The 25,889-nt window shown below is 43.7% G+C and overlaps 1 protein-coding gene across 18 annotated transcripts in view; it reads left to right on the forward strand.

Moving 5' to 3' along the window:
- SRCIN1 (SRC kinase signaling inhibitor 1) overlaps window positions 1-25,889 on the forward strand; it is a 1,023,634-nt gene that overhangs the window by 738,009 nt on the left and 259,736 nt on the right. For 13 of the 18 annotated variants that reach the window (XM_073608254.1, XM_073608252.1, XM_073608255.1 and 10 more), the window contains one exon: window positions 2,443-2,605. In XM_073608254.1, the coding sequence (XP_073464355.1) occupies window positions 2,443-2,605 (163 nt within the window). The remainder of the gene's footprint in view (window positions 1-2,442; window positions 2,606-25,889) is intronic. The other 5 variants (XM_073608260.1, XM_073608247.1, XM_073608248.1 and 2 more) reach the window with 1 other exon arrangement.

The following is a 25,889-nucleotide window of genomic DNA, read 5'->3' on the forward strand; positions in this document are numbered from 1 at the left end:
GAATTTAATTCTCGGTACAAAGGAAAGATAAAGCGCAAGGCGGGCTAAAGGTACCAGACTTTAAAAAATATTATAATGCGGTTTTAATATCACGGGTAATGGAGTGGGTAAGGGAGAAAAATGAAAAAAAGATGGGTACAAATTGAGAATATATTGAGTGATACACGGCTGGGTAGAATTATTTGGACTCCACCTCAATTTAGAGCACTGGGAGAGAATACACAAGTAATGACACAAAATGTACTTAGAATTTGGGATCTAATACACAAACAAGGCAAATGGAAATAGAACTCACTATTGTTATCACTGAAAGAAACAAATTATTTCACACCGGGAAAAGGAAATGATTCGGAGCATGGAAAAAAATGAAAACGCACAATTAAAGGACATAATAGAAAATGGGAAAATATGCACATTTGAAGAATTAAAACACAAAACAGATTTGATAGTGATTAATGAATGACGGTACCTTCAGTTGAAGCATTTTGTTACAACTTTGCCACAACCAATAAGATCAGTGAACGATCTTAGGCCTCTGGAGCGGTTGTGTATAGCATCAAACACAAGAAATGGTATTTCACGGATTTATAAAATTTTAATGGAGGGGCTGGAGGTTCCGCCATACATAAAAAAAAAAAAAGGGAAAACAAGAATTAGGAAAAATATTGAGACTGGTACATAGCTACGCAGCAGATACTAATACAGCAGAGATGAACTACAAATGCCTTACAAGTTGGTATATAACCCCAGACAAAATATGCAAATAGCAAATCACCACACTGTTGGCGAGGATGTAAAGTAGTGGGAAAGTTGGCCCACATATGGTGGGAGTGTCCAAAAATAAAAAAAGGATACTGGCAAGAGATTTTACAGTTAATAAACAAGGTCACTAATAGAGAAATATTAGAAGACCCTTGGATGTGCTTATTCCACGGGACAGAAAATTCAATAAAACAATATAAAGAATCCGTGATACCTCATCTGATGAACGCTGCCAAAAGTCAGATACCAAAACGTTGGCAATAAATAGAAAGCCTCACAATAAAGGATTGGATTGGAAGGGTAGAAGAGACATATATAACCTGGAATATCTGAGATACAGCAGAGAGGAGGGAATGGTAAATAGATGGAAAGATTGGAAGGCGTTTAAGAAGACAATGAGCTATGTGGAGGTTGTAGGAGGATAAGACATGGCGAACCGGGAGAACTGGGAGAAATGGAGAAAACTAGATAAGGGATTAGGGGAGAGGGGATGGAGATTGATTGAGGAGGGGGGGGTGGGCGGGGCGAATTAAAGTTACTTATTAATTATAACCATGTGTGAATTTTGAACTTCTGTTTTTTGTACGTTGATATAAAAAATAATATAAAAAAAAAGAGTACTTTCACACTGGGGGGGGGGCATTAGCGGTAAAGTGCCGCTAATTTTAGCGGCACTTTACCGTTGTTATAGAGGCGCCTTTCGGCCGCTGGCGGGGCGCTTTTAACCCCCGCTAGCGGCCAAATAAAGGGTTAAAAGTGCCCGCAAAGGACTGCTGCCGAAGCGCTTTGCAGGCACTTCGGCAGCGGTGGCCATTGATTTTAATGGCAGGGGAGGTTGAGTAGCAGTGTATACACCGCTTCCACACCGCCCGAAAGATGCTGCTTGCAGGACTTTTTCTAACGTCCTACTAGCGCACCGCTCCAGGCTGAAAGCACTCGGGCTTTCACACGGGGGCTGCAGGGGAGGTGTTTTTCAGGTGCTTTACAGGTGCTATTTTTAGTCCTTTAGCGCCTGAGAAACACCTCAGTGTGAAAGTAGCCTTAGATTTACTGTTGCTGAAGGAGAAAGAAAGCTTGGTATCTTTATTGAAGCATTAAAATCATATCACAGGTATGACAAGAACATAAAAGGTAACGCGTTTCGTGCTAAAGTCAGCACTTTTCTCAAACCAGGTTTGAGTAAGCGCTGACTTTAGCGTGAAATGCGTTACCTTTTATGTTCCTGTCATACTTGTGATATGATTTTAATGCTTCAGAAAAGATACCAGAGTTGTTTTTTGCCTCTGTGTCCAAAAGCTCAAAGGTCAGCAGGCTACCAAGTCACCTAAAGCAAAAAAAAATTATCTCACAGCTTTTAGGATGAATTACTCCATGGTTCCTTGATATACAGATGTCTGTGAGGGCTTGCTTGAAGTTATTTTTACTGCTTGTTAATGATATGTAAATAGTTGAATGTCTAAAGTCTTGCTACCGTTCTACTTAAAAGTATGGAAGCTCTGATATTCAGCCAAAAGTAATCAGTTTGTATTCGAATGTAGTAACAATATGTAGCACTGGTCCTTTCTGGAAAATAAGTCATCTACAGCGTTTGTGTCTCTTTCCAGTGCTTGTCTTTAGATTTTCCTGGGTAGATTGTTCTTTAAATTTTGTTACTGACATTCCTTGTTTTTCTTTTCTCAGAGATATCCAGGACAGAAGCATTATAAAGATTTACCGGAAGGAGCCCATTTATTCTTCATTTCCTGCTCCTCACATCACCAACGGGGACGTGAGAGTAAGCGGAAAAGACCGCTGGTCAGACTGCTGTCACCGGCTTTGGCTGGGTCTGGGCTGGGGGCTGGAAGTAGGTGGCAGCAATTGCTCCCAGCCCAGAAGCATGTGTGTCCTTGTGTGGAATGGGAGCTGTGCATGTGCATGGCTGTCATATGTCTTTATGTCATGTGAGGTGTACGTCTGTGTATAATCACAGATATGTCTGCAAAGGCTTTTGCAGGTCTGTGTGTGTGACATAGAATAGACTACGTTTATACAGCTGCTGTGTATCAGTGCAGAATTTAAAGTATTTCTGCTGTAGTTATCCCTCAAAAATTCTCTGTTGATCCTGCCGAAATCCTGTTAGCTTGAACTTCCCAGATTACAAGCAGGGTTATAAATATTTTTTAAGTATTCTTCTTAGTGTGAAATAATAAACGTGTACATAATTAAGTTATGTATGGAATGAAAGATGGGATTTGTGTGTCAGATAAATCTATACTCATTGGTCACTCTTTGTTTACGTAATGTATTGCATTCTTTTGTGTTTGACGTGTAAAATGCATGATTGTGTGGTTTTGTCCCCTGGTTCCCATGATTCATAGAAAGAAGTAACATGAATCCAAGAGTGAGGCTTTATATGCTTCTGTTGTATTTGAAACAAAACCTGCAATCTCTTCAGGTCAAGCTTTAAACCAATTCCAAGTAATGTAGTCGCTGCACAGCAGGTTTAATATTTTGCTTCCTTCCTGTGCAATGCTTCCCATTACCCTAATGCACCTCTGGCACCTCCTACAAATCACATATTGGATGACCATGTACACTACTTTCTGCATTCAACAAGGCAGTGCATAGCAGAGTAAATTTGAATCAGGTGGAATGGCAGTGAACTATACTGAGAATCAGAAAGAGGCAGGGAGGATGGTAGGTACAGGCATATATTTCCATATAGTGTTTGCTACTGGGTTAGGTGCATTGCTCCTACCCATGCAATGCTGCACCACTTTCACCTCCTACACATAACATATAGGATGAACATGCACATCACTGTCTGCATTACGCGATGCAGTACATAGCAGAGTAGATTTGAACCAGGTGGCATGGCAGTGAACTATACTGAAAAGAGGCAGGGTGGAGGGTACAGGCATATACTTTCTTATAATGTTTTCTACTGAGGAAGGTACTTTTTTGTAACTTGCATTTCAAGGAAAAGAGTTATTTGCTTATATTTAGGTCCACATTTCATTACGTTATAATAAGGTCCACATTTCATTACGTTATAATATATTGATTTTTAAATAAGACCAGAAATTTTCATGGTGGCAGGTATTGCTGAATTCTCTTCCTGAGAACGCGGGTGGTCAGACAATGTAGCTAGCTTCTGTGTTCTTCATCTTTAGCAACCCCCTTTCCCCTAAGGCAAGCAGGCCTACCAGTACTCGGTTGCCCCCAGAACCTGTGCAGGTGCGAAGAGAGCAAACAAACAGGTACTTGTGGTTGGCAGAGAGGCTCAATTGTGGTTGGCAGAGTGGTTCAATTGGCAGTCCAGGTACAAGGCAGGTAAGGTTCAGAATAGTTAGGGACCAATCCGTCAAAAAGCAGGCATAGTGCAGAGAGTAGTCAATATCCAATCCGATGTCAATGAGGAAATCCAATCTAGCGGAGCAGGGCAAACAAACTGGGAGCTTGGGACACGTGTAACAAATGCAATACTACAAGCATGAGATTGCAGGCTTGGCTGGCTTAAAGCAGAGTTCCACCCAAAAGTGGAACTTTCGCTTTAAGCACTTCTCGCCCCCTTACGTGCCTCATTTGGCATGTCATTTTTTTTGGGGGGGGGTACCTTCTTTTTAGTGGGACTTCCTGTCTCACTTCTTCCTCTTCTCGGCCGCCTAGGCGACCCCTCCCTGCTAGCAATCTTCTGGGACACGTCACAGGTCCTAGAAGATTGCCTGGCCAATAGCAGAGCGCAATGCGACCCGCACATGCGCAGTGCGCGCCCGGCCGTGAAGGTGTAAGCTGTCACGACCGGGTTCCCACAGTTGCTATGACTGCGCCACGGAGAGGAGGGGGAGATGAGCGAGGCTCCGGGCACTCGCATCACTGGACCGTGGGACAGGTGAGTGTCTGTTTAACCACTTCAGCCCCTGAAGGTTTTACCCCCTTCCTGACCAGAGCAATTTTTACAATTTAGCACTGCATTGCTTTAACTGCTAATTGTGCGGTCATGCAATGCTGTACCTAAACGAAATTTGCGTCCTTTTTTTCCCACAAATAGAGCTTTCTTTTGATGGTATTTGATCACCTCTGTGGTTTTTATTTTTTGCGCTATAAACGGAAAAAGACCGAAAATTTTGAAAAAAAATGATATTTTTTACTTTTTGTTATAAAAAAAATCCAATGAACTCAATTTTAGTCATACATTTAGGCCAAAATGTATTTAGCCACATGTCTTTGGTAAAAAAAAAAAAAAAAAATGCCAATAAGCGTATATTTATTGGTTTGCGCAAAAGTTATAGCGTCTACAAACTAGGGTACATTTTCTGGAATTTACACAGCTTTTAGTTTATGACTGCCTATCTCATTTCTTGAGGTGCTAAAATGGCAGAGCAGTACAACCTCCCCCCCCAAATTACCCCATTTTGGAAAGTAGACACCCCAAGGAAATTGCTGAGAGGCATGTTGAGCCCATTGAATATTTAATTTTTTTGTCCCGAGTGATTCAATAATGACAAAAAAAATATATTTTACAATATTTACAATACAATAAGTTGTCACTAAATGATATATTGCTCACACATGCCATGGTTATATGTGGAATTGCACCCCAAAATACATTTTGCTGCTTCTCCTCTTCTCCTGAGTATGGGGATACCACGTGTGGGACTTTTTGGAAGCCTAGCCGCGTACGGAGCCCTCGAAAACCAATCACCGCCTTCAGGATTTCTAAGGGCGTAAATTTTTATTTCACTCCTCACTACCTAGCACAGTTTCGAAGGCCATAAAATGCCAAGATGGCACAAACCCCCCCCCCCAAATGACCCCATTTTGGAAAGTAGACACCCCAAGCTATTTGCTGAGAGGCATGTTGAGTCCATGGAATAATTTATATTTTGCCGCAAGTTGCGGGAAAATGACAAACTTGTTTTTTTTTTTTTTTTTTTTTGCACAAAGTTGTCACTAAATGATATATTGCTCAGACATGCCATGGGCATATGTGGAATTATACCCCTAAATACATTCTGCTGTTTCTCCTGAGTACAGGGATACCACATGTGTGGGACTTTTTGGGAGCCTAGCCGCGTACGGGGCCCCAAAAACCAAGCACCGCCTTCAGGATTTCTAAGGGCATACATTTTTGATTTCACTCCTCACTACCTATCACAGTTTCGAAGGCCATAAAATGCCAAGATGGCACAAAACCCCCCCAAATGACCGCACATCTCATTTGTTTTTGAAAATGAAGAAAGAAAAGAAAAAATTTTTTTTTTTTTTTCTTTTTTCAATTTTCAAAACTTTGTGACAAAAAGTGAGGTCTGCAAAATACTCACCATACCTCTCAGCAAATAGATTGGGGTGTCTCCTTTCCAAAATGGGGTCATTGGGGGGGGGGGGGTTGTGCCATCTGGGCATTCCATGGCCTCCGAAACTGTGATAGGCAGTGAGGAGTGAAATCAAAAATGTACACCCTTAGAAACCCTGAAGGGGTGGTGCTACGCGGCTAGGCTCCCAAAAAGTCTCACACTATATTGCCCAAATGTTTGATGAAATAAAAAAGATGATCGTAGGCAGAGTACATGGATACCAAACATGACATGCTTTAAAATTGCGCACGTGCAGTGGCGACAAACTACATAAATTTTTAAAAGCCTTTAAAGGTTACCACTTTAGATTTACAGAGGAGGTCTACTACTAAAATGACTGCCCTCGATCTGACCTTTGCAGTGATACCTCACATGCATGGTGCAATTGCAGTTTACATTTGACGCCAGACTGATGCTTGCGTTCACCTTTGTGCGAGAGCAGGGGGGGACAGGGGTGCTTTTATTTCATTTTTTTTTTTCTTTATTTTTTTTTTGCTTTTTTATCTTATTTTTAAACTGTTCCTTTCATTTTTTTTTTTTTGTATGCCCACCATTAGAATACCTCCCTTCATCCACCCACTTCTAATGATGGGCATACATGCACCATTTATATATGCCGAAGCATGGGGGCATCCGCCCCAAAAGTTAGGAGCAAATCACTCCTCCGCCCCTGCTGCCCCCATGCTTCGGCATATATAAATCACCCCCTACATCGCTGGAGTCACGGCTTTATGTATTGTGGGAGCAAACGCTGTTGCTGTCAAGATAAATAAATCTGCGCTGCAACTGAATGGCGTACCTGCTGAGCAAATGATGGTTAACAATAAAACAAAGTAACATTATAGTATAACAGTAAGACATACCATACCTGCAAAGCAAATAAAAAAAAACCAGTAAAAAATAAAACATTTAACGCAACCTGTGCCTAAAATATATATATGCTGAAGCATGGGGGCATCCACCCGCAAAAGGTAGGAGCAAATCGCTCCTCCGCCCCTGCTGCCCCCATGCTTCGGCAAAAATGTTTTTTTTTTTTCTTCCAATCAAAATCTTTTTTTGAACAAAGAGAAAAGATACATACAGCAGGCCACCGTGACAAGTGTCAAGTATAGTGTACAGTATTTCTTGATAAACATTACATAGTTACATAGTAGGTGAGGTTGAAAAAAGACACAAGTCCATCAAGTCCAACCTATGTGTGTGATTATGTGTCAGTGTGAAGCATGGGGGCATCCACCCGCAAAAGGTAGGAGCAAATCGCTCCTCCGCCCCTGCTGCCCCCATGCTTCGGCAAAAATGTTTTTTTTTTTTCTTCCAATCAAAATCTTTTTTTGAACAAAGAGAAAAGATACATACAGCAGGCCACCGTGACAAGTGTCAAGTATAGTGTACAGTATTTCTTGATAAACATTACATAGTTACATAGTAGGTGAGGTTGAAAAAAGACACAAGTCCATCAAGTCCAACCTATGTGTGTGATTATGTGTCAGTATTGCATTACATATCCCTGTATATTGCGGTCATTCAGGTGATTATCTAATAGTTTCTTGAAGCTATCAATGCTCCCCGCTGAGACCACCGCCTGTGGAAGGGAATTCCACATCCTTGCCGCTCTTACAGTAAAGAACCCTCTACGTAGTTTAAGGTTAAACCTCTTTTCTACTAATTGTAATGAGTGGCCACGAGTCTTATTAAACTCTCTTCTGCGAAAAAGTTTTATCCCTATTGTGGGGTCACCAGTACAGTATTTGTAAATTGAAATCATATCCCCTCTCAAGCGTCTCTTCTCCAGAGAGAATAAGTTCAGTGCTCGCAACCTTTCCTCATAACTAAGATCCTCCAGACCCTTTATTAGCTTTGTTGCCCTTCTTTGTACTCGCTCTATTTCCAGTACGTCCCTCCTGAGGACTGGTGCCCAGAACTGGACAGCATACTCCAGGTGCGGGCGGACCAGAGTCTTGTAGAGCGGGAGAATTATCGTTTTATCTCTGCAGTTGATCCCCCTTTTAATGCATGCCAATATTCTGTTTGCTTTATTAGCAGCAGCTTGGCATTGCATGCCATTGCTGAGCCTATCATTCACTAGGACCCCCAGGTCCTTTTCCATCCTAGATTCCCCCAGAGGTTCTCCCCCCAGTGTATAGATTGCATTCATATTTTTGCCACCCAAATGCATTATTTTACATTTTTCTACATTGAACCTCATTTGCCATGATTGAACCTCATTTGCCATGCACTAGAATCTGGATGAGACCCAACCCACGAGAGTTCTCACACTGGATAGCAGAAGTCAATGCTGTACTACGATGGGCTCCCCTATAACGCTTCAACCAAAACTGTGTCTTCTGGGAATCTTCCCTGACCCAGAGTTTAATAAGTTCACTAAGCAGTTCCTAAACAAAATACTCTTTTCTGCAAGGAAAGTCATTGCTAGAATCTGGATATTTTGTTTAGGAACTGCTTAGTGAACTTATTAAACTCTGGGTCAGGGAAGATTCCCAGAAGACACGGTTTTGGTTGAAGCGTTATAGGGGAGCCCATCGTGCCATGTAGGAATCTCATCACCTGTGTCCAGAATGTCTGAATTTTCGGGCATTTCCACGTTAGGTGGAAGAATGTGCCTACTGCCTGGGTACACATTGGGCAATTAGTAGATTGACTGCTCTTATATCTTGAGATTCTGAGTGGCGTGAGATATGCTTTATGCGTTATGAAGATTTTGGTTAAACAGTCTGCCAGTTTGGGAGAGACCAGTTTACATGTATCTAGGGCTTCACTCCACTCCTCATCCTCCATTAGGCCCACCTCTCCCTCCCACCTAGACTTCAGAGCATATGCTGCCACGGTTGCTGGTGGGAGTGACAACATATTATAAAATTGAGATATTAGCTTTTTAGGGTCGGGGTATTTTATTGCCTCCATCAGTGGGTTATTGCCCAGGGACAGGTCATCTAAGGGGAAGTGAGGGTGGAAAGCATGGCAAAGTTATATGTATCTAAAAAACATTCGATTGGGCAATGCGAATTCAGACTTCAGAATGTCAAAGGACCTAAGTTTCCTGTTGTGGGTGATATGGGACAAGTAGAACACCCCCCCTAGAACTCCACACCCCACTATCTGGGATTAGATTAAATTCAGGTAAAGTCAAATTATGCCAAAGGGAGGAAAATTCATGTAGTGGGGGAATGCGTAACTTGTCCGAGGCTATATACCACACTTTCCTATATTGATACAGGAGGGATCCACGGTCAGTTGACCATCTCTCGCCCTCTGCACCTCCAGTTATCGCCACTAGGGAGTCTAGAGTCGGCCGTGACCACTGTGGACATAGAAAGCAGAGAAACCGCATCCTACCCACCTTGTCTATATGGAAGATTTGCAACAGTTGGGCTGCAAGATAGTATTAATTGAAATCCGGCAGTGCCATTCCGGCAAGGTCGGTCAGGTTTTTAAGTTTATGCCATGGGAGTTTGTGCCTGTTGTTACCCCAGACGAACGGTTTGAGGAGAGCTTCCATTAGTTTGAAGTGTCTGAGCACCAAATAGACCGGTGAGTGCCAGATCATGTATAGGATCTTTGGTAATAGAATCATTTTTATGAGGCCCATTACACCCAGTGGGAGGCAGGCCCACACCTGTGTCTTTTTCCTGAGCATGTCATATAGCGGTGTTATGTTGAGTGATATGTAATCCGTGGGGTCTCGGGTGGTCCTTATTCCTAAGTACTTAATGACAGCAACCCTTTGCAGGGGTAGCATGGCCCTGTCTCTGGGTAGTGGGAAGCTATTGAGAGGGAGTATCTGGGATTTGTCCCAATTGATCCGTAGGCCGGAGAATGTACCGAAACGTTCTATTAAGGCTAGCGCTAATGGTAGGGAATTGCCCGAGTCGTCTAGGTATAATAGGGTGTTGTCCGCATATGTGCTAATTTTTTCCATGATTTCTCCCCTGTGAAGACCCACTATCCCCGGGTGGTTGCGGATTGCTATAGCGAGTGGCTTAGCCACCAGAGCGTAGAGCAGCGGCGACAGAGGACACCCCTGTCTCGTTCCCCTGGAGAGTGGAAAATGTTCAGAAGGCCATCCATTGGCCAGGACTTTGGCCATCGGAGTCTGATCGAGTAGTTGGACCCATTTTATAATTCTGGGACCGAGACCGAATTTGCCTAGACAGGTCCATAGGTATCGCCATTCGACAGAGTCGAATGCCTTGGCGGTGTCTAAGGCTACAACTATCTTGGATCCCGTGTTTTCATGTGCGGTTTGTAGGTTAATAAATAGTTTCCGAAGGTTGAAAGACGTGTTTCTACCCGGCATGAAGTCCGCCTGGTCTTCATGCACAAGCGAAAGGATGACTTTATTGAGGGGGATGGCTAGCACCTTTGTGAGTATCTTGACATCTACTTGGAGTAGTGAAATGGGGCGATAAGACTCTGGGAGGTGTGGGTCTTTACCAGGTTTGGGGATTAATACTATCGTGGCCTCCCTCATAGAGGTGGGCAGGTCAGATCTTTCGAATATGGAATTATATACTGCTAGTAGTCTGGGGACGAGTAGGTCTGAGTACGTGGAATAAAATTCCAGGCAGACCATCCGAGCCCGGAGCTTTGGACCTGGGGAGCTCCGCTAGTGCATTGGAGATTTCATCCTGTGTTAATGGTGCGTCTAGTTCTAAAGTCTGTTCCTCAGTCAACTGGGGGATCGGTAGCTCGTCTAGGAAGGATTTCATTAGGGAGGTGCTGTCGGTGGCAGTGGTTGTGTACAGAGAGGTGAAGAAGTCCCGGAACATTCCCGTGACCTGAGTAGGCTCATTAACAAGTAGGCCCTCAGGGGAGCGGAGGTAAATCACTACCAGGGGCCTCTCTTCACTATGCGCTAGGTAGGCCAATAGCTTCCCCGCTCTCTCCCCATGCTCGAACGACCTCTGCCGCTGGAAAAATAATTTATGTCTAGATTTTTCATGGTGTAATTGGTCAAGTGTCCTGGAACACAGTGTAAGGTTGCCAGCTTTGTCTAAAGCGGGATCTTCTAAAAACTCCCTCTCCGCCGTCTGCAGGTTCATTGTCGCTGCGACCATGGCCGCGTCTGAGTTTTGTTTCAGTCTGTTAATGCGGGCAGCGAGTGTCATGCGAGCTGTTTTTTAAATGCTTCCTATACTGTCTGTGGCGAAGCTGAACCGTCATTAACCTCAAAATAGTGCTCCCAGTCGGTTGTGAGACCGTCATCTTCCGGCAACAGGGTTAGCCAAAAGGGATTGAGTCGCCATTGTGTTGGTGGGTGTGGGTATGTGGCAGTGAAAATCGAGCCCAATATAAGCAGTGGTCGGAGATTGACCTAGGGGAGAATCCTACATCTGTCAGTCTAGGGAGAAGTGATTTGGATACAAGTATGAGATCTATACGGGACATAGAGTCATGAGACGCGGAAAAACAGGAAAAGGCCCGGACTGTATGTTTCCTGTGTCTCCACGTGTCTGCAAGGTTAAAGTCATTGTTTAGACGTGCAAATCTAGTTGAGTGGGTGGGCACCTGAGAAGGCGGGGAACCAACCATCCTATCCAGGGTTGTGTCTAATATGTTATTAAAGTCGCCCAGCCATATCGCTGGCACAGCCGGATGCATAGCCATAAAGTTAAACCCCTCTGTCAAAACAGTGAATTGGAAAGGTGGCGGTACATAAAATGCTAACAGAAGTATCATATCTCCATGCAATTTGGCTCTTAAGAAAATATACCTACCCATCAGGTCTATCGTCGAATCCCGGAGCTCAAAATGTGTGGTTTTAGCAATTAACAGGGAGACACCTCTGGAGTGCGTGGTGTGTACAGAACGGTAGGCCCACCCTATCCAAGGGCATCTGAGTGCCCGCTGCATCTGGCCCTCGGCGTGAGTTTCAACCAGGGCCACCACGTTCGCTCTGTTTTTTTGAGTAGCGCAAAGACAGCCAGCCTCTTTATTGGGTCTCTCATACCCTGCACATTCCATGTAAGGAACTTTAGTGTGGCCATGGGGGGAATGAATATAGGATGAGGCTCCAGGATTCGGATCACGCCGAGGGACAAGCACAATAGGTGACAACCCCCAACGGGAGGAGGTCCCCAGCAGCACAGTCACATGGTACCTAGGGAAATAGTTTTGTGCATAAGGAGAAAATCTGTCTCGTAACATTGTAAACTCCATAACCCCCCTCCCCGCCCTGCACCGTCCCCAACTGGTGTGGGCTTTAACCCCTAACTGCCAACGTGACTTGAACAATGTCCAACCTGTGAAAGAAATGCAAATGATTAATAAGACATAAACATAGGCCCTTTGGGCAAATGGAAACAGCCCTTTATCCCCAGCAGGGGTAATATTTAGTACAATAGCAGTCAGTGTGCTCCATCTCAGGTTGCATATTTTTGTGGTTGGGGCAAAACTACGCTGTGTATCGTGACAGATTACAGGACTGTGGTCACACACCACAGTGAACTTGCTAGTGGAGTTGTTCCCTCCGTCGGAGAGAAGTATTGAAGAACCATTCTGAGATTAGGTACTATCTATGTTCAGACCCTATGACGGGTATGGATGTCAGTATGCTATTTGGAAAGGGGGAGTAGCCGGGTGGTGAACGTGCTGGGACCGCAATCGCTGGGTCAGCCAGACACACCCTAAATTAATCCGTATGTGGGTCAGTAGCCAGAGAGCTCCCGAACACAAACAATAACATTATTCAGCACCTCAGGTCAAGGGGTTACAGGAGTAGAGAGCAATGTCATAATGCAGTTCAAGGCTCCATTTCTCTGCTGAGGGTGAGCAGGGTGACGGAACTTGAAATGTACATGGGAGTAGACTATGGCGTAAAGAGATTTGCAGGGCTACTTATCTGTGCGCCTCTCGCTGTTCAAGCCACGCAATGGCTGCCCTGTCTTCTCCCTCCACACGCAGACGGGCTGGGAAAAGCATGGCATACCTTATGTTTTTGATGCAGAGGCGACGTTTAACTTCTGTGAAGGTCTTGCGTCTTCTCTGCACCTCTGCAGAGAAGTCCGGGAAAACAGCAACCATCTTGTTTCCAAAGGGGATGTTGCCCTTCTCTCTGCTGAGGTGAAGAATAGTATCTCTGAAATTGAGAAATTTTGCTATGAACGTGCGAGGAGGTGCCCCAGCTGGTGGTGGTCTGCCTGCCATACGCTGCACTCGTTCCACAACGAATGTAGGGGAGAGTGCTGCCCTGCCATATGTGTCGCATAGCAGAGTCTCTAGAAATGTAGGGGGGTCCTTCCCCTCCACCCCCCCTCTGGCAGACCAATAAATCTAAGATTGCATCTGCGAGGTCTATTTTCAAGATTGTCCTGCTTTTGCAGGAGATGGTTCACCTGGAGCTGCATGGTGTCTGTGGTGATCTGGAGGGGGGGAGGGAGTCATCCACTGTGCTGAGATGGGTTTCAGCCTCTGTGACTCTTTCTCTAAATTTCTGAAAATCTTGTCTGACCAACAAGGTATCCACCTTCACTTCCTCAGTGCGCGCTGTGAGGGTTGTCTGGCACGATGTAATAGCCTCCTGGCAGGCCGTATCAATGCCCGGGGATGCCTCCTCCTCCTGCATGGCGCCGCCATCTTGGCTCAGGGGGTCCTTCTCCTGAGTGCGATACTGTGCTAGTTTAGCTGTCGTCGTCTGGGTTTTCTTCGGCGGAGACATGTTCCCAGAAGGTGCCCGGTCCGGTGAGTGTTGTTTAACTGTGGATAGGGTCACAGGATAACTCAGAAGGATGTTCGGCCAGCGGAGCTCAGTTCACTTGCATCCTATCCCATGCCGATCCAGGCCACGCCCCATATGCTCTTTTTTTTAACTGTGGTGGTGAAATCACCTCAGACAGCGCTGGAGTCACGGCTTTATGTATCGTGGGAGCAAACGCTGTTGCTGTCAAGATAAATAAACCCGCGCTGCAGCTGAATGGCGTACCTGAAAACAAAAAAATGGTTAACAATAAAACACAGTAAAGAGTAAAGTATAAAAAAATTACATACCTGTAATGTAATTTTAAAGCAAACATGATAAAACATAATAACAATAAAACATTGCAGAATAAAATACAGTAACAAAGAGCAGAACAATAGAGAGAGAATATAGAGAGAGAGAACAATAAAACAACTATTTTTTTTATTTTATATTTTTTTTGTGTATTTCTTTTTTACACTTTTTTTTGTAACTGTAACTTTTGTAACTAACCGGTTCAAGGTTCAGGTCTCTCAAAATGCGATGGCATCTTGGGAGACCCTGTGAAAGTGTGCCTAGTCTGTGCAATGCTGTAGCCTACGCTAAAAGTCAACTAGTGTATGGTAGCGCTCAAAACATTCACCAATGCAAAGACCAGGATTGTCAGGACAGGAGGAACAATAATAGCGGGTGTCACGCCTATATCCATGCTTTCTACAGACACAACATTTTCTTTGGGGGGCTCGTTGGGTAGGGATACTCGGGAGGACATAAGGAAAATGCCTCTCATGCAGCCGGCTTACTGCATTTGGATTGTGAAGGTGAGGTGGAGCACCGTCTAGAAACAGAAGGGCCCTGACGATCTCTTCCTGGAATTTAAGCAAGGATCCAGTCCGTCCTGAAGCTCTGTATAGCACATGAGCGTTTAGCAAAGCCAATTGAAATAAGTATACAGACACTTTTTTATACCAGCGTCTGGCCTTACGGGCAACTAGGTATGGCGCCAACAACTGTTCGGTGAGGTCCACCCCTCCCATATTTTGGTTATACTCGTGGACACAGAGGGGTTTCTCCACAACACCAGTCGCCGTAGTAATTTGGACAGTCGTGTCTGCATGAAGGGAGGTAAGAACGAAAACATTCTTATTATCCCTCCATTTCATAGCGAGCAAGTATTACACTTCACATAAAACTACAAGTTATTACACTTCACATAAAACTACATGTATAGCCTGTGGCCCTGTCACAAAGCTTATACATCTTGACCCCATATCTGGCACGCTTGCTGGGAAGGTACTGGCCTGCGTCTGGCCTTACGGGCAACTAGGTACAACGCCAACAACTGTTCGGTGAGGTCCACCCCTCCCATATTTTGGTTATACTCGTGGACACAGAGGGGTTTCTCCACAACACCAGTCGCCGTAGTAATTTGGACAGTCGTGTCTGCATGAAGGGAGGTAAGAACGAAAACATTCTTATTATCCCTCCACTTCATAGCGAGCAAGTATTACACTTCACATAAAACTACAAGTTATTACACTTCACATAAAACTACATGTATAGCCTGTGGCCCTGTCACAGAGCTTATACATCTTGACCCCATATCTGGCACGCTTGCTGGGAAGGTACTGTTTGAATGACAAGCAGCCAGAAAACTTAATCAGGGACTCATCAACGCAGACAACCTGTTTACATTTCAGAAGCAGAGGAAGCTTCTCATTCGTCAGGAGCAATCGTGAGGGGGTGGCCATGAATCAGTGGCCTCCCCCTCAGAACGGATCACTCCTGGAGCTAATCCGCGGGGAGGAAGGAACGTACAGGTAAGCCCTTATGCCTGCCCGTGCCATTGTGCCGATGTACATCAGCGTGCGGCGGTCGGCAACTGGTTAAAAAAAGTCAGCAGCTACACTTTTTGTAGCTGCTGACTTTTAATAAACTAAAAAACTGGTGGAACTCCGCTTTGAATCAGGTTTGGTCTCCACCCAGAGACTGGCCACATCAATTATCTTGCAGGTGAATCTGTCATGAAGAGGAGGAAACTAAGGGGAAAGTAATACTGGGAGTATGCTATAGCCCCCCTACCCAGAGGGAGGAGGCAGAGGTGGACCTCCTATAACAATTTGGATTAGTGGCAAGAATGGGAAGTGTCATTAGAGTGGGGGATTTTAATTATCCAGACATAGACTGGGTAGAAGGAACCACACATTCATCTAAGGCTCGCCAGTTCCTAAATGTCTTACAGGACAATTTCATGTCTCAAATGGTAAATGCACCAACTAGAAACAAAGCGTTACAAGACCTTCTAATACCAACAATACAGACCTGATAACAGATGTGGAAATACGGGGCAATTTAGGAAACAGCGATCACAGGTCAATTCGTTTTAGTATAAATCACACAAATAGGAAACATAAGGGGAACACAAAGACACTGAATTTCTAAAGAGCCAACTTCCCTAAACTACAATCTTTGCTAGAAGATAATTGGGATAAAATCTTAGGAACAAAGAACATGGAGGAAAAATGGGTATGCTTTAAGAGCATATTAAATAAGGGCATTAGCCAGTGCATCCCAATGGGAAATACATTTAAAAGAGTTAATAAAAGTCCTGGGTGGCTTAACTCCAACGTAAAAATGCATATATAAGCAAAGGAGAAGACCTTCAAAAAAAATACAAGGCTTAGGGATCATCATCAGCATTCCAACTTTACAAAGAATGCAACAAGAAATGTAAAGGTGCAATCAGGGCGGCTAAGATAGAACACGAAAGGCACATAGTGGAGGAGAGTAAAAAAAAATCCCAAGAAGTTCTTTAAGTACATAAATAGTAAGAAAGGGAGGTCAGATTATATTGATCCCATGAAGAATGATGACAGGAATCTGTTTACTAAGAATGGAGAGATGGCGAAGGTATTGCATTTATTCTTCTCCTCAATCTTCACGGGGGAATGGTGGGGCTTCAGTAACCAAAACTGCAAGGTTTATCCTTATGACATGTCACAGGAAGCACCTTCATGGCTAACAGAAGACAGTATTAGAAATAGACTTGAAAAACTCAAGATTATTAGGTCAACAGAACCAGATGGCTTGCACCCGAGGGTCCTTAAGAAACTCAGTCGATTGCCTGTCATAAACCATGAATCAGTCTGAGACAGAAGTGCAGTTAAATCACACTTGTTTAATAATAATAATAAAAAAAACGTAAAGAGATTAAATGTTGTCAAAACATAGCCAGAGTTCAGGAACCTGAACGGATAGTCAGACAATCCAAAACGTCACAGAGCCAGAGATGAGCCTAGTAGAACAGCAAGCAGGATCTGGAGCCAGAAGGAATGTCAGCCAGGCAAGTCTTTAACGGTAACACAGGAGAGCCTCTCTAGAGATGTGACCAAGGCAAAGACAGAGATCATCTGCACTGGATGGCTTAACCACTTAACCAAGCGCTTTCTGAGATTTGTTGTTTACAAGCTAAAAACAGTTTTTTTTTTTGCTAGAAAATTACTTAGAACCCCCAAACATTATAATTTTTTTTCTAACACCCTAGAGAATAAAATGGCGGTCGTTGCAATACTTTCTGGCACACCGTATTTGCGCAGCGGTCTTCCAAGCGCACTTTTTAAAAAAAAAATACACTTTTTTGAATTAAAAAATTAGACAACAGTAAAGTTGGCCCAATTTTTTTTTTATATTGTGAAAAATAATGTTACGCCGAGTAAATTGATACCCAACATGTCACGCTTCAAAATTGCACCCGCTCGTGAAATGGCGACAAAATTTTACCCTTAAAAATCTCCATAGGCGATGTTTAAAAAATTCTACAGGTTGCATGTTTTGAGTTAGAGGAGGGCTAGAATTATTGCTCTCGCTCTACCGATCGCATGGATACCTCATATGCGTTCGCTTCTGCACGCAAGCTCGGTGGGACAAGGCGCGTTTAAAAATATGTTTTTTTTTTTCTTATTTATTTTACGTTTTATTTTATTTTTTTTACACTGTTCTTTAAAAAAAAAAAAATGTCACTTTTATTCCCATTACAAGGAATCTAAACATCCCTTGTAAAAGAAAAAAAGCATGACAGAACCTCTTAAATATGAGATCTGGGGTCAAAAAGACCTCAGATCTCATATTTAGACTAAAATGCAATTAAAAAAAAATTGTCATTTAAAAAAATACAAAAAAAATGGCCCTTTAAGAGCTATGTGCTGAAGTGACGTTTTGACGTCGCTTCCACCCTGCAATGATATGGAGACGGGTGGGGGCCATCTTCTCACTCGTCTCCATGTCAGGCTAGGGAAAGGATCCAATCGTCTCCTCTACCCACGGCTCCGGTAAGTGGCGGAGGGCACCGGAGTGCAGCATCTTGCATCAAATCCGCGGCAGAGATCACTTTTATCTTGAAGCGGACCACCCGCTGAAGAAGAGGATACTGGGGTTATGGCAGCTAGCTGCTGCTGTAACAATGATATTCCTCTTCAAAGTACCATCGTATAACGACGGTTGGCTATCCAGAAGTGGTTAAGTAGGCAGGGCTGACGAGCAGGATATCATCAACGAGTGAGTCACTGTGGAGAGATAGGAGCTGGCAATTAGCCGACAGCTGAGCGGCCAGCTTTGAGAAGGAAAGGCTGAGCCCAGGCCTAACATTGCCAGACCATTGTTCCTAATTTTTATGAACAGTCTACTGACTGGAATGGTACCAGCTGATTAGAGAAAAGCCAGTGTAGCACCAATATTTAAAAAGTGTCCAATTTACATCCCTGGGAATTACAGACCAGTTAGCCTAACATCAATTGTATGCAAGCTCTTGGAGGGGATGATAAGGGACTATATACAAGATTTTATTAATGACAATGGTATCATTAGCAGTAATCAGCATGGATTCATGAAGAATCGTTCTTCCCATACCAATCTATTAACCTTCTATGAGGAGGTGAGTTGATAAAGGAAGGCCCATAGACGTGGTGTATCTGGATTTTGAAAAGCATTTGATACAGTTCCCCATAAACGTTTAGTGAACAAAGTAAGGCCCATTGGCATGGACCATAGGGTGAGTACATGGATTAAAAAGTGGCTACAGGGGCAATTTCAGAGGGTAGTGATAAATGGGGAGTACTCGGAATGGTCCGGGGTGGAATGTGGGGTCCCCCAGGGTTCTGTCCTGGGACCAATCCTATTTAATTTATTTAATTTTTTAAATTTAATAAACGACCTGGAGGATGGGTAAACAGCTCAATTTCTATTTGCGGACGATACTAAGCTAAGCAGGGCAATAACTTCTTCGCAGGATGTGGAAACTTTGCAAGAAGATCTGCACAAATTAATGGGGTGGGCAACTACATGACAAATTAGGTTTAATGTAGAAAAAATTTAAAATAATGCATTTGGGTGGCAAAAATATGAATGCAAACTATTCACTAGGGGGAGAACCTCTAGGGGAATCTAGGATGGAAAAGGACCTGGGGGTCCTAGTAGAGGACGGGCTCAGCAATGGCATGCAATGCCAAGCTGCTGAAACAAAGCAAACAGAATATTGGCATGCATTAAAAAGGGGATTAACTCCAGAGATGAAACAATAATTCTCCCACTCTCTGGTCCGGCCGCACCTGGAGTATGCTGTCCAGTTCTGGGCACCAGTCCTCGGGAAGGATGTGCTGGAACTGGAGAGAGTCCAGAGAAGGGCAACAAAACTAATAAAGGGACTGGAGGACCTTAGTTATGAGGATAGGTTACGAGCACTGAACTTGTTCTCTCTGGAGAGGAGACGCTTGAGAGGAGGTATGATTTCAATGTACAAATACCGTACTGGTAACCCCACAATAGGGATAAAACTTTTTTGTGAAAAGGAATTTAATAAAACATGTGGCCATCCACTACAATTAGAAAAAAAAACGGTTTAACTGCGTAAAGGGTTCTTTACTGTAATGCCCCGTACACACGGTCTGATTTTCTGATGGAAAATGTCCGATCGGAGCGTGTTGTCGGAAATTCCGACCATGTGTGGGCTCCATCGGACATTTTCCATCGGATTTTCTGACACACAAAGTTGGAGAGCAGGAGATAAAATTTTCCAACAACAAAATCTGTTCCGACGCACAAAGTGCCACGCATGCTCAGAAGAAATTTCGACACGGAACAGCTCGGTCAGGTAAAATTAGCGTTCGCAATGGATACAGCACTTTCGTCATGCTGCAATGTTAAAAATGGTTTAATACAGCGCACTCTCTTCTTCTTTGTGAATATGAGCAGCAAAACGACTTAATTCTTGTCACATTATACACACTTCTCACAAACTTATTTTTTTGTTTTTTTCTTGGGATTCCCTGAATATATTGTTATTTGTCACATTTGACATAATTTTTTTTTTTTTTTTGTTTTATTTTTTTTTTTTATTTAAAGCCATTTTTCGTTTGTATTTTTTCCAAGGCTGATCTTTGTTTAATGTTATTTTTAGTTTTACTCCAGACTATTTTTGTGTGTGTTTTGTGTGTCAAGTTACCACAACACCATTGATATCTTTTATTATTTAATCTCAAGGAGATTGTTTGTTGTTGGTGTCCCTTGTTAATTTCACATTGTATTTTTGAAATGTACCTGAATCCTCACAAACCAACTGTCCTTTTTGAAGTAAAACACACATAGGCAAGTATAATTCAAAACAAAAATCCTTTAAGAGCTCAGAACCAAACAAAGAGGGAGGCAACGCTGGATCAACAGTAGAAATTAGCGAAGCCTGGGACCCCCAGGGCAGACATCAATTCTTGAACATCAAAATTGGTGGCCTGAGGAGTCCATATGTAAGGGAGGCCAGTCTGGTCCAGAAGTTGCAGAGATCCGGAAAGCAGCAGATGACATCTGTGTCCCCAGGCTGTGGTACCACAAGAGGCTGCATCTTTTGGCCGACCAGACTGGATCCAGGGTCCTCACTTTCTGGTCATCCTTCCAAGCTTCATTCCGGGCTGTGGCTGTGCTGTTGGAGATGTGGCAGGAGGAGGAGTAGGACCTGGAGGAGGACTGGGAGGACCTGGAGGAGAAGGAGGAGGACCATGTGTAAGTTCGCAAAGGTGTGTCTCAGATGTAATTTGGGCCCTCATACCTTTATTAAGAGCCTCCAATATGAGCGACTCACACATGAGTTGTTGTCCCTCCTCCATCCTCTGCATTTTAGAGGCAATGATGGCAGCCAAGTCATTCTCCACGGTGTGTGGTGCTCCCAGGGCCTCTGTAGCCCTCCAAAAGAGGCCTATGGCAGCCTCCTCTAGGGCACTCCTCCTCCTGCCACTTTTTCTTTCCAGGTGTTGGGGAGGGACCGGCATATCAGGCAGCCGGCTCGGCCCGGCCACCTCCTGGCTGAGACTTCCCTGTGTATGAAAAAGGGACATGGTTTTAGTTTTTGCTTCATCAATCACAATCAGAAATTAGTACTCCAAACTAACATCTAGTTAACATCATTGATTGGACAAGCAGAAATATTTAGAGGAATGCTATACCTGGCTCAAGCTGGGCTCCTCCACATGTTGCTGCCTGGAAGGCCCAGGTTGGGCGTCAGAAGGATCAGCTGGGGGGGGGAAGGCAGCGTGGAAGGAAGACTGGAGAGTGATGACCTGGGTTCAGTCTGGCCTGCCAGAAAATGCAGCCTGTCATAGTACCACATCCTGGGGACATAGATGTCATCTGCTGCTCCGGATCTCTGCGAATCCTGGACTTTCTGGCGCTCCCTTAGATATGTGCTCCTCAGGCCACCAATTAAGATCTTCAAATATGTCATATCTGCCGTGGGGATTACCTGCTTCACAATTTCCAACAATTGATCCAGCGCTGCCTTCCTCTTTGTTTGGTTCCTGTAATGTGGGTGGTTGATCTCCCACAGACAGGGCAGCTCCCTGAACATGTCAATGAAAATTGACATGAAGTCATTATCTTGTAATAAGATATCCATGTTCACTGCAAGACACAACACAAGACAAAGCCTAATGTCAGACCAAACTCTCCTAATCTTGTTACAAATATAGGCCTCAATCTAGAAGCAGTATAGGCACAAGTATGTCTCTTACCTTCGTTCTTACGATCGGCGCGTCCAATGCTCCTTCCTCCGCTCACAGATCGTACGTAATACGCACGTGTGTTACGCTTTATACACACTGCGCATGCGTGTAACTCCGCCCGCCCCTGACGTTCTTTCTAGTCTATTCCCCGCCCCTTTTTGTTTGGCGCAGTGGGTGAAGAGCACATGGCGGAGTCACAGCAGGTGCGTGCTAATTACAGGAACGAGGAGGAGGAAAGCCCAGATCCGGACACGTCCCGATCCAGAAGAAGATTTAAGGCCACAAATATGTCCTTTGGTGGGATGTTGGAGATGGTGGACATCCTGAAGAAGGCCGACTATGACGGGAAGTATGGGCCTTACCCCAACCCCAATATCAGAAAGGCCAAGATCATTGCGAAAGTGGTCAAAAGTCTGCACAGGAATTTCGGGGTACGACGATCGAAAGATCAGCTCAGGAAGCGGTGGTCGGACCTGAAATTAAGAGAGCCCGAGCAGTACCGAAAGATCCGGAGAGTGCTGCAAAAAAGTAAGTAGATGTGCTGTGTTCCTATTCTTTTTGTCTTTATTACATTCGTGCTGCTCCATATGCTTTTCTTAATTGTTGTACAGTTTAAAATGTCAATTTTAATGTTCATGGGCCCATTATTCGTTCGTATCAATCATTTTTTTTTTGGCCTCTAAAACACCATTGTTTAGGCCATATGCATTTTCCTACATTTTTTAGGGCCTACTTGGATGCAAAATATTTGGTTGTGTAGATGGCTTTGTTACTAGAATGAAATGCAAACTAGATTCTGTGTAAGGAGAGGACACTCAGCAGCTGTTTTCACATCTGGACACTGGAACACTAGTGTGGGACACAAGAACACCCTTTTTATTAGGGGGCCCACACAGGTGCTCCAGTGTATACTATAGGGGGGGCTCCATCTGTGAAGCTTGTACAAAACAGGTAAAGTATTGCAGGTTGACAAAGGACACTAAAAAAGCGACATCTTGGAACTCTGCTAAAATTGACAATTGTACACCACTTCCAAGCAATGTTTTCTATTTATAGTTCTGCCATCAAATATCTGTGTGCTAATTATACCATTTTTGTTTTACATAGGGGAGAAAAGACTCGGAGGACACCCCTCATCTGAGGAGACCCCCCACCTCTGGAAGAAGGTGAAATACCCCCAACACAAGTGGAGCAGGAGGAGGAAGAAGATGTGGTGGAAATAGGCACCACAACAGGTGAGTGTCTGCGACCACAGGCTCAGGTAAGAGATGGATGCTGGCAGATTTTTGATACCTGTTTTTGTTTGGTTTCTCTCTTTTTAGGTGATCGTGAGGTTATGGATCGAGATCCTTTCACATCAGAAAGTGCCCAGATCCTGATCGGGGAGATAATGGGGTGTAATTTAAAATTGGAAAACATCAAGAAAAAAATCAATGATGTGATTCAAAAAAATAATAACATCATTGATGTTTTGGGGCGAATTTAAAACCCCACAAAATCTTTTTTTTTTTTTTTTTTGTGTGGTACAATCTTTTAAATTTTTTAGCGATGTTTCGAAATGCCAAATTTGGAGGATGCACACAGTGTGCCAACATGTGCTATCTGCCATCACGGGAGATCAATGGACGCGTTTTGGGGGTGCAACCCCTTCCTCAATAATAAAGTAGCGGTGAGGAAGGGGTTGCTCACAAAACACAGCCCTTGATCCCCCGTGATGGCAGCTAGCACATGTTGACATTCGTAAATTGGTGTGCATCTTCCAAATTTGGCTTTTCAAGGGGTGACTTCACCCCATCTGAACGCAATATCAAACACAGTTCCTAAATACTCATGTCTGATATTGCCTTCAAGTTTTACCATATGTGAACTTTGTAAGTTCAAGATTGTTGTGTTTCTTGTTGGTTTTACACAGGCCTGTTTTATCGTAAATGGACATTTCTATTTTTGATAATGCCACCCCAAAAATTGTTATACAACAAACATGTTGGTTTGTTTTAAAAACCGTTTCTAAATGCACATGTGATTGTGCAGGTATTAAAAAGTTTGTTAATCAAGAATGTGTGGATTATTGTCTCAACGCTACAACACTTTTGTGGTGATGTAATTGCTGTTTTCTGAGAAAATGGTGGTTATTTCCTGAGGGCAAATCCTCTTTGCACTACAAGAGCATTTTCAGTGCAGTTTCAAGAGCACTTGTAGTATAAAAAGTGTATACGCCTTTAGTAAATAACAGCCAACAGTGCTTTGTATAAGGTTACACAATCACTCCATTTTCAGGACTCCACACATTGCTGTCAGGGTCAGCTAAATCAAACACAAGCAGTAAATGTCACCAAAGATTAAATTTGTTTTTTTTATTTGATAAATGCTTCACAAATTGTCTGACATATTGATGGCCCCCCTACCCGCAAAGAACTCAAGGTATCTTAACCGGACATCACGGGCACTCAGGGAGGGCAAGCCAGGACGGCCACTTTCAAGCGCCGTCAGGGTTGTGTCATGTAGATTTCCGGCCTCAGGCCCAACTGAGCCAGCATAGTTGGCAGAATGTTGGCGTAAAAAGTTATGGAGAACACAGCACGCCAGGATTAGATGATTAAGTTTATACTCGGCCATATGGATGGGTGTCAGAAATAGGTGGAACCGGCTGGCCATGATTCCAAATGTGTTCTCCACCACTCTTCTGGCTCTGGCCAGCCGGTAATTAAAAACCCTCTGTTCCGGGGTGAGGGTCCTCATCGGGAATGGCCGCATAAGATGGTCCCCCAGCGCAAATGCTTCATCCGCAACAAAGACGAATGGGAGTCCTTCCACATTGTCCTATGGAGGTGGCAAGTCCAAGCTGCCATTCTGGAGACGCCTGTAGAACTCCGTCTGGGCGATGACTCCACCATCGGACATCCGGCCATTCTTTCCCACGTCCACATACAAGAAGTCGTAATTAGCCGACACCACCGCCAACATCACAATACTATTGAACCCCTTATAGTTGAAATAGTACGACCCCGAGTTGGGTGGTGGGACGATGTGGACGTGTTTCCCATCAATTGTCCCTCCGCAGTTAGGAAAGTCCCACCGCTGGGCAAAGTGGGAGGCCACAGTCTGCCATTCCTGTGGCGTGGAAGGAAACTGTTGAGGTAAACAAAAATAATTTACTATTTTTGCACATAAACATGGCAAGCAGATTAGGCACAAACATTCTTGGCCAACCTCCAGATAGCATTTATTAAGGGGAAATTAACACCAAAGTATAAGGTACACCTATCATATTCAACCCCCCCCCCCCTCTCATGGGCTATTTCTAACATTATAGGGGGGGGGGGATCGTGGACAGGTAACCCTCTTCACTTCATTGAGAGATGAATGCCTAAATACAGGGTATTACTTGTAACAGCCCCTCCTTAGTTACACTATTGGCAGCCCAAGTGTCATAATACAAAGATATAAATACACACTGTACACATTTGAGGACATTTGGACATTCTGATATTACCTATCAAGATAATAATAGAATACAAAAACTTTAAACAGTACCATTGGAAAGTATACAGGCAGGCCCTTGCACTACATGCTTTGGGGAATTCATCCATAAATCTGACCAGTAAAGAGATGGGTATAGTGTGTATGGGTTTGGCAAAGTCAGCAGATAGATGATTGAGGATAGATAGAGAATTGGGATCAGCTGACTTAGCAGTTGGGAGGAGGGAGGGTTTAGAAAAATGATTTGGGGACACTACAAAAAAAAGCCTCTGGCACTCTGCCTGAATTTAAAGCACAAATCAAATTTCTAAACATTTTAGCGGGTGTTTGGGGTAAAGCACTACTATGGAGCTGATAAAATACATTGTTAAGTAACTACATGAGGTGAATATAGGGGCAGGAGAGCATGTTGGGGAGGTTATTGAAGGCAGATATGTATGAAGGACTTAAAAAATAAATACCTAAAAAACCAGCATGCATGAGAACAAAGGGGACATTCACAGCATATTACAATCATGGTAATTAGGGAATGAGGAAAGAAATACAAGATGTTAGCAAACATTAAATACAATAAAA

This window comes from Aquarana catesbeiana, linkage group LG12 (assembly GCF_042186555.1).
Source record: "Aquarana catesbeiana isolate 2022-GZ linkage group LG12, ASM4218655v1, whole genome shotgun sequence".
Classification (NCBI taxonomy): domain Eukaryota; kingdom Metazoa; phylum Chordata; class Amphibia; order Anura; family Ranidae; genus Aquarana; species Aquarana catesbeiana.